We start from the raw sequence: 18,657 nt of genomic DNA, 5'->3' as shown, positions 1-18,657 counted from the left end.
CGGTTGGGTGACCCCTGTACAGCAGAAACAGGAAGTATCGGGGGCAGCGTGAGCCTCCCACGCGTTACTCCTCGCCACTGAGAGTTCGAGCTGTCTGGTGAAAAGATGCGACAGGCTGCCTCCTCGTGTACCGGAGGGGACACGTGATGCAAGGCTTCTATCCTCACTACAGCCGACCAGTGGGAGGCATAGTCTAGCAACGTTCAAGACAGGGGAGGGAAGAATTGGAAATACGAAATTGGGATAAAAAAAATTCAAAATAGAAAATAAGGAGAAAAAGTGGATACAAAAAAATATATATATATTTTACTTGTATTCAGCAGGGGTTTGATTGGCTGACCTCGATGTAAACTTGTACACACACATAAACACACACACACACACACACACACACACACACACACACACACACACACACACACACACACACACACACACACTTTTAATGTTCCAATTTAACCCCAGGATATTAGTGGCTAGATGTGTTTTCTGCTTCTTTTGCAGACGCCAATAATTATTACCACAGAAGAAACGAAGTCACGACGACAGACAACCTAGACTTCAAACATCACAGCTACAAAGAGATGAGGCAGGTAAGTTGTAGCAAGCTGAGAAGATAGGCATCCGACGGTGTCTAGGGCTGCTGGTGTCGTGCCTGTTTTATTCATTAGGAGGCTCTCGCGTATTTCTTTTTTCTTTACATTCCCGTTTTTTACCATTTTCTTCTATATCCATAATTTTGTCGTTATTCCCCCTGGTCGCTGCCGCACTGTCAGTCAGGGGAGGGTGTAGACTACAACATGCCTCCTCCGATACATGTGGAGTCGCAGGCCGCTTCTTTTCACCTGACAGCTAGGAGTTTCACGGGGGGAGAGTGAAGCGCACATGGAGGTACAGGTATCTCCCCCCAGATCCCCTCCTTGTTGAACAGGCCGACCAGTAGGAGTCGCTGTTGCAACGACCAGAACTCATACCCCTACTGGCTTCCAACCATTGTGTTTGTAGGTACCGCTGCCCGGAATTTAACCCAGGTCTCTGTGGTGGAAGGTGAGTGCTTAGACCTCTACTCTACCCAGATGCCCCAGCTCTCAGATAGAACTTGTAGACATTTTGCATGACCAAAATAGCTGTAAATGCACTGAGTGAATAATTAACTATACACACCTGGACAGTGGCCGCCGAACATTGGCGTAGCTATAACCCATGCACTGTGATGTTTTAGTCTTCTTACTTAACCATTATTGACAACGACCTGACAAAGATCCATTATGGGATTGACACATTGCCAAAAATGTGTTTTAAAGGGGAACTATTTTACTATTCCTAGCACTATTTGGGCAACTTTAAACAATTCCTGTCAGTCTATTGAAGACATCTGTACGTTTAAAAAAAAAAAAAATGCATTGGTTTATATTTCTAATCAAGTACTCAAACCCATCATTTTTCAGCCACAAGAAATCAGGCTGTTATGGCCTGGCTCCGCCCATAAGCACTTTGAGTGACAGTCAGTCGAGAGAGAGAGAAGAGAGAAGAGAGAAGAGAGAAGAGAGAGGAGAGAGAGAGAGAGAGAGAGGAGAGAGAGAGAGAGAGAGGAGAGAGAGAGAGAGAGAGAGAGAGAGAGAGAGAGAGAGAGAGAGAGAGAGAGAGAGAGAGAGAGAGAGAGAGAGAGAGAGAGAGAGAGAGAGAGAGAGAGAGAGAGAGAAAAAAAAAAAAGTAAACACTCTGCGTGTCCTCCAGAGGGAGAGGGAGCCGAGAGGACACGCAGAGTGTTTACAGTTCTCTCTCTCTCTCGGTTCGGGAGCATGAGCTGTGGCGCAGCACGGTGCTGGACTTCCTCGAGAGGGAGAGGGAGCCGGGAGGACACGCAGAGTGTTTACAGTTCTCTCTCTCTCTCGGTTCGGGAGCATGAGCTGTGGCGCAGCACGGTGCTGGACTTCCTCGAGAGGGAGAGGGAGCCGGGAGGACACGCAGAGTGTTTACAGTTCTCTCTCTCTCGGTTCGGGAGCATGAGCTGTGGCGCAGCACGGTGCTGGACTTCCTCGAGAGGGAGAGGGAGCCGGGAGGACACGCAGAGTGTTTACAGTTCTCTCGCTCTAGGCTCGGCTGGCAGCTAGAGGGGGGCGGGTGTTATTATGCAAATGCACCATATGACGTCCCATATAGGCTAATTTTCAGATGACTCACTTGAGGGAGGGACATTATTGTGAGAGGAGAATTGGAAGAATGCGCCAAATCGAGAATTAGAGACATAGATCCTATTACTATAAGTCCACATAGCTAGAAAATAACCCTAAACACTGGAAAAGGTCATTTATAAGATAGTTCCCCTTTAAAAAAAAATACTAAAATATATGACAGTGTGCAGGCTCTACCTCCATGACAGTCACTGCAGAGTGTTGCCATACCAGTGTATATTGTGGACTGTGTCGTTACTTATTCATTTTATGTTGTCATGAACAATAGTCCATTTGTCCTAATAAGAAGACATCTGTATTTATCAGTGTGAACACCGGGGCGAAGCGGTTGCGAAGGTGAATGAGTGTTCGTGAATCAGGATCCTCTGTAATGGAGTGGCTCCCCTTTTGCCAAGCAACACTATTGACGGTGTCCCAAACTGCTGTCAGGAACTTCAACCAGACTCAACTCAACTTGAATCCATCGGCAATGTATGGCTGCCCATAAAACTCTGCCCTTTCTGGTGGTGGTATTTCCAAACACAGTTTTCAGCATCATTCTAGTGTAGTGAGTAGAAAATGTGTCTTTTAAGTCTAAACCTTTGAAGGGTGCCACGCAGAGAAAATAAACGCTTTGACATTTTCTCTGTGCAGGTAGCTGCGTGTTATCTCTCCTTTGCTTGCTTCATTTATACAGTGTGGTGATGACATAACCTCAAAGACTGCATTTGGAAATAGTCCATCATATTTTCTGCAAAATAAAGCACACGCCTTGAGTTATTTCAAAGCAACTTTCCAAAGCTTTTCTGACAGATTCTTGGAGAAGAGTTTGGATCCGTCTCCAGTCTGATGGTTCTGGTTCTGCCCAGAGGCTCCAGTCTGATGGTTATGGTTCTGCCCAGAGGCTCCAGTCTGATGGTTCTGCCCAGAGGCTCCAGTCTGATGGTTCTGCCCAGAGGCAGGCCACACTGATTCTGCCAGAACATGGATGGTTGAGAGCAGTAGCGGAACCTATCAGACCCGGGTCGGGGGGGCGGGGCCACATGACCGGGCCCTTTAAACCCAATAAAGCTCGACATTATATCTGGAGTCCGGGGTGGTAATCTGACACTTGTGCGTAAAAAGTCGCAAACAGTCTAAGATTACAATTTAAAACAATGTTTGAAAGAAAACTAACCAAAGAAAAAGGTGTAATATTTAAGATTTCGTTTCTACAAAGGCTATATAAACTAAATATATACAGATAAAGCTATAACATGACATAAAGCCAACAAACTACAAGAACAATGAAAACATAGCCTAATAAAATGGCTACATTTCTGACACACTATTCACCATGGACCACGAGAGCACAGAGCAGTAGTCAAATTGGCACGCGGCCCATACAGAGTCAGAAATAAGATGAAGGCTGTGCAAACCTCACTGAATGTAGATGTCACTGCTGGGTTGTAAACAATGAGCATTTTTACCAGATCTGCGACAGATTTAATTTTTTGTATCTGGTCCCTGAAACAGGTTCGGAAAGAAAGCAGCTGGTCAGGATAGCTGGCGGCGATGTCCCGACTATAGTGCTCTCCTGGGCAGCTTGGTGTAAACTCCTCATCCTTTGCTTGCAGTAGTGTGTTGGGGTGAATTGCCTCAAACATGTTCACAGTTGCATTTAAGCTGGTGAATCTTTGGGACAGTTGCTGGATGATTATATCGAGACATGCATTGAAAACGTTCACCCGAAAGTTGCTCTCTGCATCAGTGAGGCGGCTGTCTTCAGAAAGTTCATCAAAGTGACGCTTAACTTTCCTGGCCATGCGTTGTTTCAAACTGTGTTTGACTTCCCCATTTAGTAGCCAGGGCAAGAGTGGCGGACTTCGCCTCATCAAATTGTCCCCTATAGGCTACTCCACCAAAACACTGATGGCATTTTGCAGTAGAGTAGATGCTTTGAGAATATCCGCGTCTTTTGCTTGCAGTAACTGTGAAGCACTAATTTATGCTTTCCAAAATCTTGGTCTGCATGTTGACCAAAAATAGAAAGCGAAATTAGCTTATGGCATTCTTGAGTGCACTTGCTTCGTTGCGCTCATCCTTTTTGTCACTGGTAAGGGATATTTTGACGAGGGCTTTTATAATGTATCCATATCTGTGCCTTAACGCAACAAGCGCATCATGGCGAGATGACCAGCGAGTGGGACATAAGCGTTTTATGTCATACTACACGAAGTAACAACAACCATATGATATCAACATTTACCACAAACTCACGTTTTCTTGTTGACAGCGTGTGTCCGTGATTGTAGCCTACCTGTAAATCAGGCTCACCCCCACTAACGTTGTTGGCGGGCTGGGGCTCTTCAAACAACTTCAGGTTCCTCCCGCAGGAGGAGAGTAGGGTGGAAGAAATATACATCTAGCTTGGACAATTTGTCTTTTCCTTGGTCCTTTTTATCTTTTTATTTGCGTTTTGTCGCTCCACTTTTGTGTTTATAACTGCTCCCGCTCATGCTTAGGCAGGGCTCTGTTGACAAGTGATTGATAATGACGTTCATTTACGTATGATGTTGATGGACGGCTGATGGCAATTTTACCCAAACCTTAGCAGTTGTTTGTATTGAGCCGTACCGTATTGTACCCATTCTGCAATCTGTTAATAAAGTTTTTCAATCAATCAATCAATCAGTTGTCTGGTAATTGGAAGGTTCTCGGTTCATTTCCGGCTCCTCCCAGCAGCATGTCGAAGTATCCTTGAGCAAGACACTTAACCCCCTAATTGCTCGCAGATGAGCACGTTGGTTGCCTGCCGTCGGTGAGTGAATGGGTGAATGTGAGGCATAAGTTGTAAAGCGCTATATAACTGCAGTCAATTTACCGTTTATAAAAGAAAAAAAACATTCTGTGGGTCCACACAATCAGTCTCCCACTCAGACCAGGCTGCAGAAACAAATTAGTGGGGGGGCATAACATTTGGTTTTTCAACACAGGTTCCCTTTTATACGTTTCAGCTGGGACAGCGGCGCTGTGGCTTGCTTGGCGCTGCCCACGGTGCTGAACTAAACAGCATAGAGGCAATTGAAAAATCTAATTTCTCTCTATCTTAAGAACTTTCACTTATACAAAAACAGACTGAACGGATATATATAACAGACCTGCTGGGGCAGCGGACTGAGAGCAGGGGAGACAAACAGGCTGGATAAGATGGTCAAGAAGGCCAGTAGCGTGGTTGGGGTGGAGCTGGACTCTCTAGCGGTGGAACCTTGCTAAGCTCCAGGCCATCAGGGAAAACCCCTCCCACCCACTATACACAGACTGGGCTGACAGGAGGAGCATGTTATAGGCTCACACTACCTAAATGCAGCACTGAACGGCACAGGAAGTCCTTCATTCCGACAGCCATCAGACTATACAATGCATCACTGTGCCTCACTGCATCACTGAGCACAGAGTGACAGTTACCATCTTCCTGGACTCTTACTTTTTAAACAGCACTGTGCAATATTACACCTACTGTAGACTTCAGTATATTTTTACTGTATTTATTTACTGTATCTTTTATTCTATTTTTATTCTATTTCATTTTATTCTATTCTTAGGCCATTTGTTTTGTTATTCTTATTTGTGACTTGTTCTGTCTAAATGTTTAATGTTGAGTGATTTGCAGTGTCAAATTTCCCTCAGGATAATACATTTCTATTCTATTCTATTCTATTCTATATCTTTGAAAAGTCTCCATTTATTCAACACTTCTGAATTCACTGACAAACTGAACTGAACTGACAAAAATAAGGTGCATAAAAAAGCAATTCCTCCACAGGCTACTCACCATCATAAGTAGAGCGGCAAGCTGCGTTTGGGGACAGAGTGAAATCTTCTTAAAACACTGCCCCTCCACTCATTCCTGAACTTTTTTGTTAAGTCCTTCTCAAATGCCAACTGAATTAAATTGGCCTTAGTTGCGTCGATGAAGCATACTAAGGTGATGTTCTGTAAAGACTTTCTTGAGGGTAGAAAACGAATTCTCACAGAGTGCCGTGCTAGCTTCAGTAGTGTTGTTGTTGACATCAGTGCCCACTAGGGCTGTCCCCGACTAAGGATTTGGATAGCTGATTTTGATTGAAAAAAAAAAAAAAAAAAACGTTTTTTATTATTTTTAATTTTTTTTACCAGGGTGGGCACAGCTGACTCAGTGGGCGGGCCCGGCCCCCTAATGCCCGCCCATGGCGCCGGGACTGCTCCCACTCCATGCTTGTCGGAGCAGCTCCAGACTTATACATCACTTGATGACATCGCAACTTCTCTGGTTTCTGGCTTTGGGAGAGAGAGTAGGCCTACTGTAGCTCATGTTCACAAATATTGATTGATTGAATTAGGCCATGGAAATAACATACTTACCCGTTAACCTTACTGGAGACATCAAGCCTAACCCTCTGTATTTTCAAAGGTATTGTGATTATTGACTGTGTGGCTTGTGGCCAACAAGTGAGAACCTTTGTGTTCCTTCTAGTAAGCATTGCGTTTGGTGAAATTCAATCACATAGTGAAAACGACTCCTATACCGCAGGCAGACGAGCACACCGTACTGTAGGCCTCATTAAAGGAATTACTTTCCCCAGAGAGAACAGCCTTTGAGTGGTAATTAAGTGCCAGGTACTCAACGACACGTCAGGTACTAGGTGTCGAGACAAAACACTGGCTAAAAACGTCTCACATTGTTTTCTGGATGATTTGAGCTACAGTATAGGTGTAATTATCAAAGCAGTGGCAGGGTTTTCTTAGTTCGGGAGAACAGAGCGGTGGTTTCACCTCCACCTTGCACCTCTTTTGTCGCATGAACAAAACCAGATGTTTGTTAAATGATTCACATGGTAAAAGATATCAAGGTTCAACAAGACTCTAATTAAACGTCCATCCGTCACACCTGATTAATGACCTTCCCACAGCAGTAAACAACAAACATTTTATTTGTAATTAATGATGTTGCTTGATTTAGCAGCTTGTTGTGTTAGTGTTCTCCCTCTACAGTATGTGTGCCTCTGCTCTTCTCTATAGAGTTTCGCAAAGCTGCCATGTGGGTCATGTGAGGAGTCCTGCATTTCGAGACGGGGGGGGGGGCATATAAATCACACATCGAGTAACAAAATTCCGCCAACAAAGAAAACACTGATGTAAGGACTGCCACACTCCCGGGTTGTTGCTGGCTAGCTAGCTAATGTCAGCCAGCTGCGCTAACATTAGTTGGTTGTCGGTGTGGTACTGCCGTTAGTGTCGCCAACGGCAGGGCAGCAGTGGCTAGAAGGCATCCACATTACAGCCGGCTGCCTCTGGCCGTGGAAGAACAATACACTGTGCGCGTTGCATTGTGGACTCCTCACATGACCCGCATGACATCACAGCAGCTTTACTAAACTCCACCGATGCCTTGCCCCCCCAACAGACATTCTTATTGGTTGGAACACAATTAAATTAGCTCTCACAATTAAATGAGGGTCCTGCTGTTATTGCTTTTTATTGGCAAGGTATCTCAACAACGTAGAAATATGTGCAACATTGTTGACAGAGTCACTTATGGGGCGACAATAACTTGGTCATGACGACAAGTTCCTCTCACTTCAGCCTTTAATCGGCATAGTTTATTATCACATTGCGCATTAGTACATGAGACCTTCTCTCTGTGAGAGGTAGGTGGGAAGAGACAGAGGGAGGAAACAATCCCTTAAATACCCTCTTACCTGGCGCCAGCATCAATAGCTCCGCCTATAGCGCCCTCTTGTGGAAACAGTTAGACAGTTACATGCAATCGTATACATCACATAACTTTAACACTCCCACTTACGGCTGTCTTGTATACTGTACAACTTTTTCAAAAACAATCTTCAAAGAAAATAATACAGTTCAGAGCATCAAAAAGGATATGGCAGTCAATACTACATAACAGGCAATATTTACACACAAAACATGACCTCTGCAAATCTTCTCAATTTCAGTTTGGAAACAGGCTTCGTCATAGCGTCTGCAACCATGTCGTCTGTAGGACAATAAACAAGTGTCATCCTTTCTTCCCTGATGACAGATCTGATGAAATGATATTTTATATCCACATGTTTACACCTCTGTCGGCACACAGGGTTTCTCGCAATTGCAATGGTTCCCTGGTTGTCTTCATAAACAACAGTTTTCTTATATACATAGGTATCCATTCCTTCGAGCAGTTGTTCTAGATAAATACATTCCTGTATTGTCATAGCTAGAGCCATGTATTCGGCTTCACAAGTTGATAGTGCCACTGTGGGCTGCTTCTTTGTTTTCCACGAAACCAGTGAGCTGTTTGTGTTTGAACTCACACAATACCCTGTGGTACTTCTTCTGTCTGTGGTGTCTGCCGCCCAATCTGCATCACTGTAGGCTTTAAGCCCTAAGCCCTTGCTGCTCTTTCTGAAACAAAGCTGTTTATCTGCTGTACTTTGAGATAACGAAAAACATGTTTTGCTGTAATCCAGTGCTCCTCTGTGGGGTCAGCAAAATGCTGTGACAATTTACTCACTACAAAACATAGGTCAGGGCGAGTACATGTTGTCAAATAAATGAGGCTACCTACAGCTTCTCTGTACATTTTTACATCTGTCAATTTCTGAGCATCCTCTTGGTAGTCTAGCTTTTGATCACATGGTGTTTCCCATGTTCTACATTCTTGCATGTCAAAACGTTTCAGGATCTTTTCCACATATCTCTTCTGGGATATTTTTACACAACTGGCAGACTGTTCGAAGTCCATGCCTAGAAAATGCTTTAACCTACCTAGGTCTTTCATTTTGAATCTGGTAGAGAGCATACTTTTCACCTGCTCTAGGTGTCTAGTGTTGTCCGCTGCGATGATCAAATCATCCACTTAAATGACAATTATCACTTTTCCTGACTCTTTTGACTCCCTTGAGTAAACACAGGGGTATACTGGGTTCTGTAGGAAGTGATCTTCAATGAGACATGTATGAAGCATCTTGTTCCAATTTCGCCCAGACTGTTTCAGGCCGTAAATGGATTTGTCTAGCTTACACACTAGCTTCTCTCCTTTCTTCTCGTAACCTTCAGGTTGTTCCATGTAAGACAGGTAGGCTGTCTTCACATCCATCTGGTGTAAAATCAAACTGTCCTCAGCTGCTTTCTGCATCACTACCCTTACACTGGTCAGATTGGCTGTGGGGGAGAATGTTTCACCGTAGTCTCTCCCCTCCCTCTGACTGTAACCTTTAGCTACAAACCTGGCTTTGTACTTGTCGTGGCCTTCAATACCCTCCTTGATTGAGTACACCCATTTTCCCCCCACTGTCTGTCTGCCCTCTGGTAACTTGGTTAGAGTAAAGGTGTGGTTGTCCTCTAGGGACCTCATCTCCTCATCCATTGCTCTCTCCCATTTCCTTGATTTAGGGGACATCATCGCCTCTTTAAAGGTCTGAGGTACTCCACTCACTACTCTGTAGCAGTAATCAATGCTGGTAAGTGTACTGTCATCCTCGTCACTTTCTCTCCGGGCATAGTCTTTCAGATACTTTGGGGGTTTGTGTTCCCGTGAGGGATACCTCCCACTGCATGAGGCACGTGACGTCACCCTCGGGTGCTCCTCGTCATCATCCTCTGGAGGTTGCTGACTGTCTGTCTGCACGACTGTGCTAAGTACACTAGGCGGAGGTGTCTCTGTTTCTTCACACCTTACTCTGGAGTCCAGCTCTGGCTCCTCTGTCTGAGTCTCGTTCTCACATGTTGTCTTTGTGACAAATTTGACTAGCCTGTGTTTTTGCACTTTCCCTTTACCGGGATAATAGACTAGGAAAGCGGGGCTTCCTTTGTCGTGCCCTACAAAGAGTCCTTTTTCACATCTGGACTCGAGCTTTCCTCTGTCCTGCTGGTAAGCATAACACACTGATCCAAATTTGTGCATTCTAGCTAGATTACATTTCTTTCCTGTCAGTGCTGTATACGGGGTGGTGCACGTGTGCTTATTAAAACACCTGTTTCTGGTGTAAGCGGCTTCTTGTACCGCATAATGCCATAGACTCTTAGGTAAGTCACCATCTATTAGCTTACACCTAGCCATTTCGAAAAGAGTACGTCCTTCCCTCTCTGCCACCCCGTTCTGGTGTGGGGAGTACGGACATGACGTCTTGTTCTTTCTCAACAGTGATTGAAACTCTTTATTTGTGAACTCGGTTCCGTTGTCGGACCTCAAGCATCTTATGTTGCCATAAGGGGCTACGTCTGCCAGGAATTTCTCTGTGGCCTGGAGTGTGTCACTCTTTGCTTTGAGAAAGTAAACAAACACTGCCCCTGTACACACATCTGTAAAAGACTGTACATATCTAAAGCCACCTATGGACTCGTTGCTTACTGGACCGGCTAGATCTGTGTTAACTAGCTCAAGTGGTACCTTTACTTTTTCTGTGGGACTTCTGTTTCTCGATTGAGTGAACTTCCCCTTTATGCACACTTCACATTCTTTGTCAGGTCTACGCTTTTCACCTTTAATGTACATGCCTTCTGTCACTGCTTGCAGTTTCAGTAAATCCTCGTAAATTACAATGACCCATGATCTCATGCCATGTCTGAATATCGTGACTGACAGTCACATTACACATATCATTATTATTACACTTGTCGTTGTCGTGACACTCTGTTTGTAGATAATACATTCTCTTGTACACCTCTATGTTAAATCGCGTACCGTCAGGCTCTACAAGAACATCTTTACCTTCATTGAAGAACACTTTGGCATCGTTCGCAGTAGCAGATTTTACAGAGAATAGTTATTGTGGGAACAAGGGTATGTAGAGAGCGTTCTTTAACGTCACTGTACACCGGCGCCCCTCACTGTCTATGAGGCATACCTGTGCATCTGCTCTCCCTTGCGCCTACCCGTAAGTGCGCTTCCCGTCTGCCAGCTCCATGCTGTGTCTCTTCGGCTCGAAGGTGTTGTCAAAGTTATTGAATCTATTCCTGTCGTTGATGACGTGGGACGACGCACCTGTGTCCATGATCAGTCCCTTCCTTTGGGCCTGCTGCTGCTGCGTTGGCTGGGTGACGTACGCTGTCTGTGCCCCGAAGATGAAGTCCTCTCGTCCCGCTACTCTCCGGGCGTCGTCTCGACTCGTCTCACGTCCACCGTCGTTGCCATCTTGTCCACAGCCGTCATCTTGTCCATGCGCTCTGGTCGCGTTTCTTTCTACACACTTTGTCTGTGTGCCCCATGGATTTGCAGAAAGCTACACCAAACAGTCTTTGTGCAGTTATCTTTCCGATGCCCTTTTTCTCCGCATCGCCAACACGCCAGCTCCGTCGTGGGCCTGGTCTTTTCTCTCGGTGCCGCCCGGGCCTTCAGCACCCTCTCTCCCGCCTCCGCGGCGACTGGGTGTGTGTCTTCTGAGGCCTCAAAGTTCCGCAACTTGGCCTTAAACTCTCCCAGCGACATGTCCGCTGAACCGTGTGTCACCAGTAGTGTGAACGGTTTGTACAGCTCCGGTAGTCCTCTCATAACCATCGCCATCATTAGTCCATCGCTTGGTGCTTCTCCTGCACTCTTAAGCGCCGTAATGATCTGCTCAGCTCTGATGACGTATTCGGTCACAGTCTCGGTGTGCACCTTCTTCGGCGTGGTTAGTGTTATGTAGAGGGATACGATTCGGGGTCTTCCCCGTCCAATATAATGTTCTCTCAACACTTTCAGGCTCTCTCGGCCTTTGTCCTTAGTGTCGCGGAATAGGGCTTGCGCTTCCGCCGTTAGTGGTCCTGTGGGGGCCATCAAGATCGCTGTCTTCAGTCCCACACCGTGCATGCAGCACAACATTCACTCTTCCCAGAGCTCATAGTCCTCTGCTCTTCCGTTGAACGAGGGCCATTTGCTCTTCCCTTTGGTCGCCATCCTCTTTTGATGGTAGGCGTAGCTTTAGTTCCCGTTAGCTTTAGCCACGCGGTGCTCCCGGTGCTAAACTAGCCTATACTTTAGCTAAACTTGCTACCCCTATTATTTCGCCCCTGCGTGATCTGGGCCCATAACCTGTTGACGAGTCACTTATGGGGCGACAATAACTTGGTCATGACGACAAGGTCCTCTCACTTCAGCCTTTAATCGGCGTAGTTTATTATCACATTGCGCATTAGTACATGAGACTTTCTCTCTGTGAGAGGTAGGTGGGAAGAGACAGAGAGGGAGGGAACAATCCCTTAAATACCCTCTTACCTGGCGTCCGCATATAGCGCCCTCTTGTGGAAACAGTTAGACAGTTACATGCAATCTTATAAATCACATAACTTTAACAAAAAGTATGTAACTGATTATGAGACTGATTTACATGAGCCCCCAATGGGAAGGTTTCTGCATTTTGAGTTTATTTTACTTTCATGTTCAGGCCAGTTTTCTCTTATAATTATTTTGTAGCTGTTTTGATATAAAAGCTGTCCCTTTTGGTCCCAGCTTTGGCTCTAAGGCAGTTTGTTGCACAAATCCATTTTTATCATTATTAAAGCACACATTCTTAATTAACATTAGCAGATAATAGTTGTTTTGGGGGGTGAGAAATTAAGTGCTGAATTATAATTAATAAATAAATTCTTAATTCATCACAACTCAACATCTGTTTTATTGCATTGTAAGTGAATGTTTACAAATATCTCATGTGTAAACAAAGCTTTCACAGCTATACAATTTCCATACAATTTCAGGTTTAGCTGCCCTGCTGTCAGTTCTTGTATCAAGAGCTCATTTGTTCAATTTAAGAATTATATATAAATAAAGTTCTATACATATATATAATTAAATAATTATATTAATAATATATTTTGGATTTCATTGTGATGGAGCTTTTGCTCAGGTTTGGATCACCGATTGGGCCTTTAAGAGCTGACTGTGCACTCTTCTTCTTTCACAGATGATGAAGGTGGTCAATGAGATGTGCCCCAACATCACGCGCATCTACAACATTGGCAAAAGCTACAGTGGCCTCAAGTTATATGCCATAGAAATCTCTGACAACCCAGGGGAGCACGAAGTTGGTGAGAACATCTCTAAATGTATCTCTAAATCTCTAACAGACACTGTGTGCTTTAATGCCTTAAAATAGGGTTGTGATTATTCAATATACTGTATTACCATATGATGTCGAGATGAGAGAGGAGCTCACACTGTGTTCCCTAAGTGTGTTTTTCTCTGTGTTCCCTAAGTGTGTTTTTCATGCTGCTACGTATGCTATCTCTATTGCCTTAGTTTATTTTACTTTAGGGTTAGGGTTCATGTCTTATTTCATTTTAAATAAATGCCATCGCTGCTGTAAGGTCGAGGAACCAAAACCTACGAATTTCACTCCTTTATTTGAAGAGTCGGAATCTGGAATCTGAACCCCCACTTCGCCACCTGAATTGGATCCAGAATGGATAAGACCATGGTGTTTAACATAATGTGGTCACATGGTGCTGGTGAGCGGAAGGTTCACGGTTTGAGACTGTCGGAGGACAAGGTGCAGAACGTGAAGTGCCTGCTAGTACCTAGTGTGACCACTGATACACTGGCATATTAGCATATTTAATATCTCTCTCTCTCTCTCTTGCTCTTGCTTTCGGTCACGTTCTCGGTCTCGCTGTCTGTCTGTTTGTCTGTCTGTCTGCCTGTCTCTCTTTTGCTCTCTGTCTGTCTCTCTCTGTCTCTCTTGCTCTCTGTTTGTCTCTCTCTCTGTCTCTCACTCGCTCTCTGTCTTTCTTGCTCTCTGTTTGTCTCTCTCTCTCTGTCTCTCTGTCTCTCTTGCTCTCTGTTTGTCTCTCTCTCTCTGTCTGTCTTTATTGCTCTCTGTTTGTCTCTCTCTCTCTCTGTCTCTCTTGCTCTCTGTTTGTCTCTTTCTCTCTCTGTCTCTCACTCGCTCTCTGTCTGTATCTCTTGCTCTGCCTCTCTCTCTCTGTCTCTCACTCGCTCTCTGTCTGTCTGTCCTCTTTTAATGAATTGCAGGTGAACCGGAGTTTCGCTACATAGCCGGTACCCATGGAAACGAGGTGCTGGGACGGGAGCTCCTGCTGCTGCTGATGCAGTTCATGTGCTTGGAGTACCTGTCTGGTAATCCACGGATACGTCACCTGGTGGAAGAGACCAGGATCCATCTGTTGCCATCCGTCAACCCTGATGGGTATGAGAAAGCCTTTGAAGTGGTAGGTCTGAGAGACCCAGCACCTACTTCCATTAGTGACCCCCCACCTATCATCCCTGTCAAAATGGGGTTAGAATTCATTGTTGAGGATGATAAATGAAGAACAAAAATATGTACCGTACATCTCAACACTCAACTACAGCTGCTGTGCAGAGTCCAAAACACGAGAGAGTTATAGAGGCAGAACCAGTGTGTTTAATGAAGTCACAAGTCTAACCTCAACCCAACAGAGGTGGGTAGAACTGTCTCAAAGTCACATCTCAACCCTGTACAACAGAGGTGGGGAGAACTGTCTCAAAGTCACACTACTTGGACACATTACTGAAATTCTTGAGACTTGGACTTGTCCAATGTTCCGTAGACTTGAGAACTGACTTTGACTAGTTGAAGAGATATTCATACTTGGACTCTATCGTATAGTTATCTCAATCACACCTATTAATTCAATGCAGACATGAGCATGAATGAAACTATTAAAAGGATATACTGTAGCTTTGATACATACACCAGTCTTTCGTCTGGAGAGCAGTCGGCAACCCTCCTCTAAGTTCCTCCCTAAATGTCCAGATTATTGCTCAGTATGTCGTACAGTACCCTGTAATAATAGAATAGGTACCTGGTAGTTAAATAATAACTACAGTATAACTTCAATGGAAGATCCCAAATTGTTACCCCCCTTATTCCATAAGTAACTCAACATCTTGTTCCACTGTACCTACATATACAGTATGTATTGTATGTATTGTATTGGTACACCGTTAATACACAGTAAATTTCGCAGAGTACATTTTACTCAAACTGAGTACATTTTACTCAAACTGAGTAAATTTTTTTAGTAAAATTTACTCTGCGAAGTTTACTGTGTACAAAAGATTACACCATAACTCTGGAGTAATAATACAATTGTAGTGCATTTAATACATATTGGGAGAATATGTTAGAATAGGCCCTATTTCGGGGCGGTCAGGTGGCGTAACGGAGATTGCATTCGTCACCAAACCCCGGAGCGGCTAGATTCACCTGTTCGAATCCAGCTCACAGCTCCGGGGTTGTCACCAGCTTGGCTGGCCGTTCACACTAATACAATTGGCAGTATTAGAGGGTGGGAGAAGCTGGCGGGTGGGTCCGGGTCGTTGTAAACAGCGACTCCTACAGTTCGGTCGGGGCGCCTGCTAAGCGCGGATAGGACTTGAGTGGGATAGTGTGATCCTTCCACACGCTACGCCCTCTCAATGAGAATCCGCGCTGCCAGGTGAAAAGAAGCGGTTGATTGGCTGGACGTGTGTCGGAGGAAGCACGTGGTAGCCTCCACTCTCCCAGACCGACTGTGGGGGGTAAGTGCGCAGCGACCAGGAAGGGGATTGGGAATTGGCATAACGACTAACATTGGGATGGGAGAAAATCGGAGGAAAATGAAAAAAATTTAAAAAAAGAATAGGCCCTATTTCACTTTTAGAATAGGCCCTATTTCACTTTTAGAATAGGCCCTATTTCACTTTTAGAATAGGCCCTATTTCACTTTTAGAATAGGCCCTAATTCACTTTTAGAATAGGCCCTATTTCACTTTTAGAATAGGCCCTAATTCACTTTTAGAATAGGCCCTATAGAATAGGATAAGCGGGCAGAATGTAGTAAATCATGTTGTGAGTACTCTAAAGTTTCCACTGCTCCATTCCAAATACGCATTAAAAGCGGAGCGCGTGCCACCAGTACAGCTACGATAATGTAATTGAAAAAAAACAATCCAAAAATCCAGTCTGGGATGCTCTGTCACGACTGTCAAGATAAAAGGAAACACAAAATAAATGAAGGCGTGTAACTCATGGCTGAAGCATGTCTGATCGTGCATGGCTCACTATACAGAGTAAGGGATGTGGTGACCCGCTACATGTTTCCTACAGTCTCCGGCTCCTCTCTTATCTCCTGCACGTTGTCGCCATGTGTCTCCGTGCTGTCGGCTCGTCTTCCTCCAGGGCTCCGAGCTGAGCGGCTGGTCCCTGGGGCGGTGGAGCCAGGACGGAATGGACATCCACCACAACTTCCCTGACCTAAACTCCATCCTGTGGGAGGCCGAAACCAAGAAGTGGATCCCTCGCAAAATGCTCAACCACCACGTGGCCGTGCCAGAGTGGTACACATCCAAAAATGCCACGGTCAGTCACAGTCACATTTGTTTTGGTTGATTTGGGGGCTGGCTAGTTACCCAGCTCTTTGCTCTTAATGTTCAGATTGGGGGCTAATGGAAATGGAGACTTGATACACTGACCTTAGATTCCACTCCATTCTCCACTTGCACACTGTGGGGGCGTCATATCCGGTTACGTCTCTAGCCCCGCAGACTTCTTCCGGCCCCATCACAATACATTGAGTTTAGCAACTTTTCTCCCGTCAATTAAACAACTTTATCGTCACTTTTTCAACTTTCCAGAATATCAAACATGGGTCTAACAGATGCCACGTCGATACTAGTTGAGTTATATGTCTCATTTCATGCCCCATATCTAACAGATTAATGTATTGGATTTAGGCGGAGCTAAATGCTAATGTGGCTAACTCTAACAGTAAACTTTTTTACACGAAATACAGCCCAAAAACCTTTTAAAAAGTGACGATAAAGTTGTTTAATTGACGGAGAAAAGTTGCTAAACTCAATGTATTGTGATGGGACCAGAAGAAGTCTGCGGAGCTAGAGACGTATAACCAGATATGACGCCCCCACATTGTGCAAGTGGAGAATAGTACTCAAATAAAATGTATACAATTCAACAGGCTTCAATGGCTATAAATATTTCTATGTTTAACGTGTGTTGAAAACATCTGCGTATTTAGACCACTTTTACTGGGGCACGTGCCCCAGTATTGATCAGTTGTGCCCCAGTAAAAATTTCCCCAGAAAAATAATAATAATAATTAAAAAATTTACTTCGCTTTAAAATATTATAGTGAAATATTTTGCACTGTTGTCGCATTTATCTTGTTGAAATCCTACAACAGATTATTTTTTGTAAATCGACTGTTTTGCACACCCCTATGACAGCTAATACATGGTACATACCATGGTGCTCAGCTGTCAGCAGTCAGCTGGCCTCCCACGCCCTCGCGCAGTTCACAGGTAATCACAGTGCCGCGGTTGCATTCTGTATGATGGCAACCCCGCCAGCTAAGAAAGTTAAAGCAAAGGAAATTCGGGCATTCCAGCCCTCGTGGACAGACGACTACAGGTTTGTGTGTCAGAAGGACCATGCTGTGTGTACTTATGTTTAGAAAATGTAGTTTGCAGAACGTCAGGTGTGAAACGCCATTTTGAGACGAAGCATCAAAAAAGTTTCAAAGATCAGGCGGATAAGGCAGAATCGATTAAACGTGCCGTGGCCAGGTATGGAAAGCAAGCCAGCACCGTCAAAGTGTTCATGACTGCCAAAAACCATGCAACTGAAGCAAGCTATCGCATTGCTCATTGCATTGCGAAATGTGGAAAGCCATTCACTGATGGCAAGTATATCAAGGAGGCTTTTCTCTGTAGCTCAGATGTTTTGTTTGAAGGCTTGCCAAACAAAGAGACAATCAAATCAAGGATAAAAGATATCCCCATGTCAGCTCGAAGTGTCAAGCAACGCATCAACGAAATGTCCGAAAATATCAGAGAACAGCAAACAGCTGGATTAAAAGATGCTCCGGTGTGCAGCTTAAAGGGACCAACTACAGCCCCCAGATAACGGAGCTCAGTAAAGCAAAACAGGGCCAGGGATCTCACTGACAGCGACAGGTAGGCAGCTGTTTATTTTCCTACACATGGGGCTGCATGTTAACTCAGGGGCATCGTTATGTTATGGCAAGGTATGGCACTCGCCATACCTTGGCAAATAAAAATAAAAATATATATTACATTTTTTTATGTTGATTTAGAATTTGAATGTCAACATTATGAACAAAGCTTCGAACTATTCGGTACAGCCCTAGCATGTTTTGATATTGTCAATTATCTCACTTTTACTAGGTGACTTTTACTGTGACTAACTAATATGCCCAAAAAAAAGGAAAATGGACATAGGGACGTTTTTTAATCAAAGGGCAGTAGAGACAAGTGATACAGGGACACAGGTAAGGTCTTACAATGGCTTAGTGATTATAACAGTGCAGTTCAGCATTCAGTAACCCATACTTTTTGTGAATGTGTTTTTGATACTACATTCTGTTGAATACACACCTCAAAACTGTACCTAAGGAAAATTGGCTCAATTGCAAGAAAAGTAATAGATAGTTATGATATTACATTCTGCATAATTCGTATGCAAAATATTGTGGTTCCCTGCTT

The 18,657-nt window shown here is 44.4% G+C and overlaps 1 protein-coding gene across 1 annotated transcript in view; it reads left to right on the top strand.

Moving 5' to 3' along the window:
* The window catches only part of LOC311236155 (inactive carboxypeptidase-like protein X2), a 105,832-nt gene that overhangs the window by 68,100 nt on the left and 19,075 nt on the right, over window positions 1-18,657 (top strand). Inside the window, exons 7-10 of the mRNA XM_084323780.1 lie at window positions 505-593; window positions 13,079-13,202; window positions 14,146-14,342; window positions 16,316-16,495. Of these exons, the coding sequence (XP_084179906.1) occupies window positions 505-593; window positions 13,079-13,202; window positions 14,146-14,342; window positions 16,316-16,495 (590 nt within the window). The remainder of the gene's footprint in view (window positions 1-504; window positions 594-13,078; window positions 13,203-14,145; window positions 14,343-16,315; window positions 16,496-18,657) is intronic.

This window comes from Notolepis coatsorum (assembly GCF_963971535.1).
Source record: "Notolepis coatsorum genome assembly, chromosome: 10".
Classification (NCBI taxonomy): Eukaryota; Metazoa; Chordata; class Actinopteri; order Aulopiformes; family Paralepididae; genus Notolepis; species Notolepis coatsorum.
This window is presented reverse-complemented; position numbering and strand designations above follow the sequence as displayed.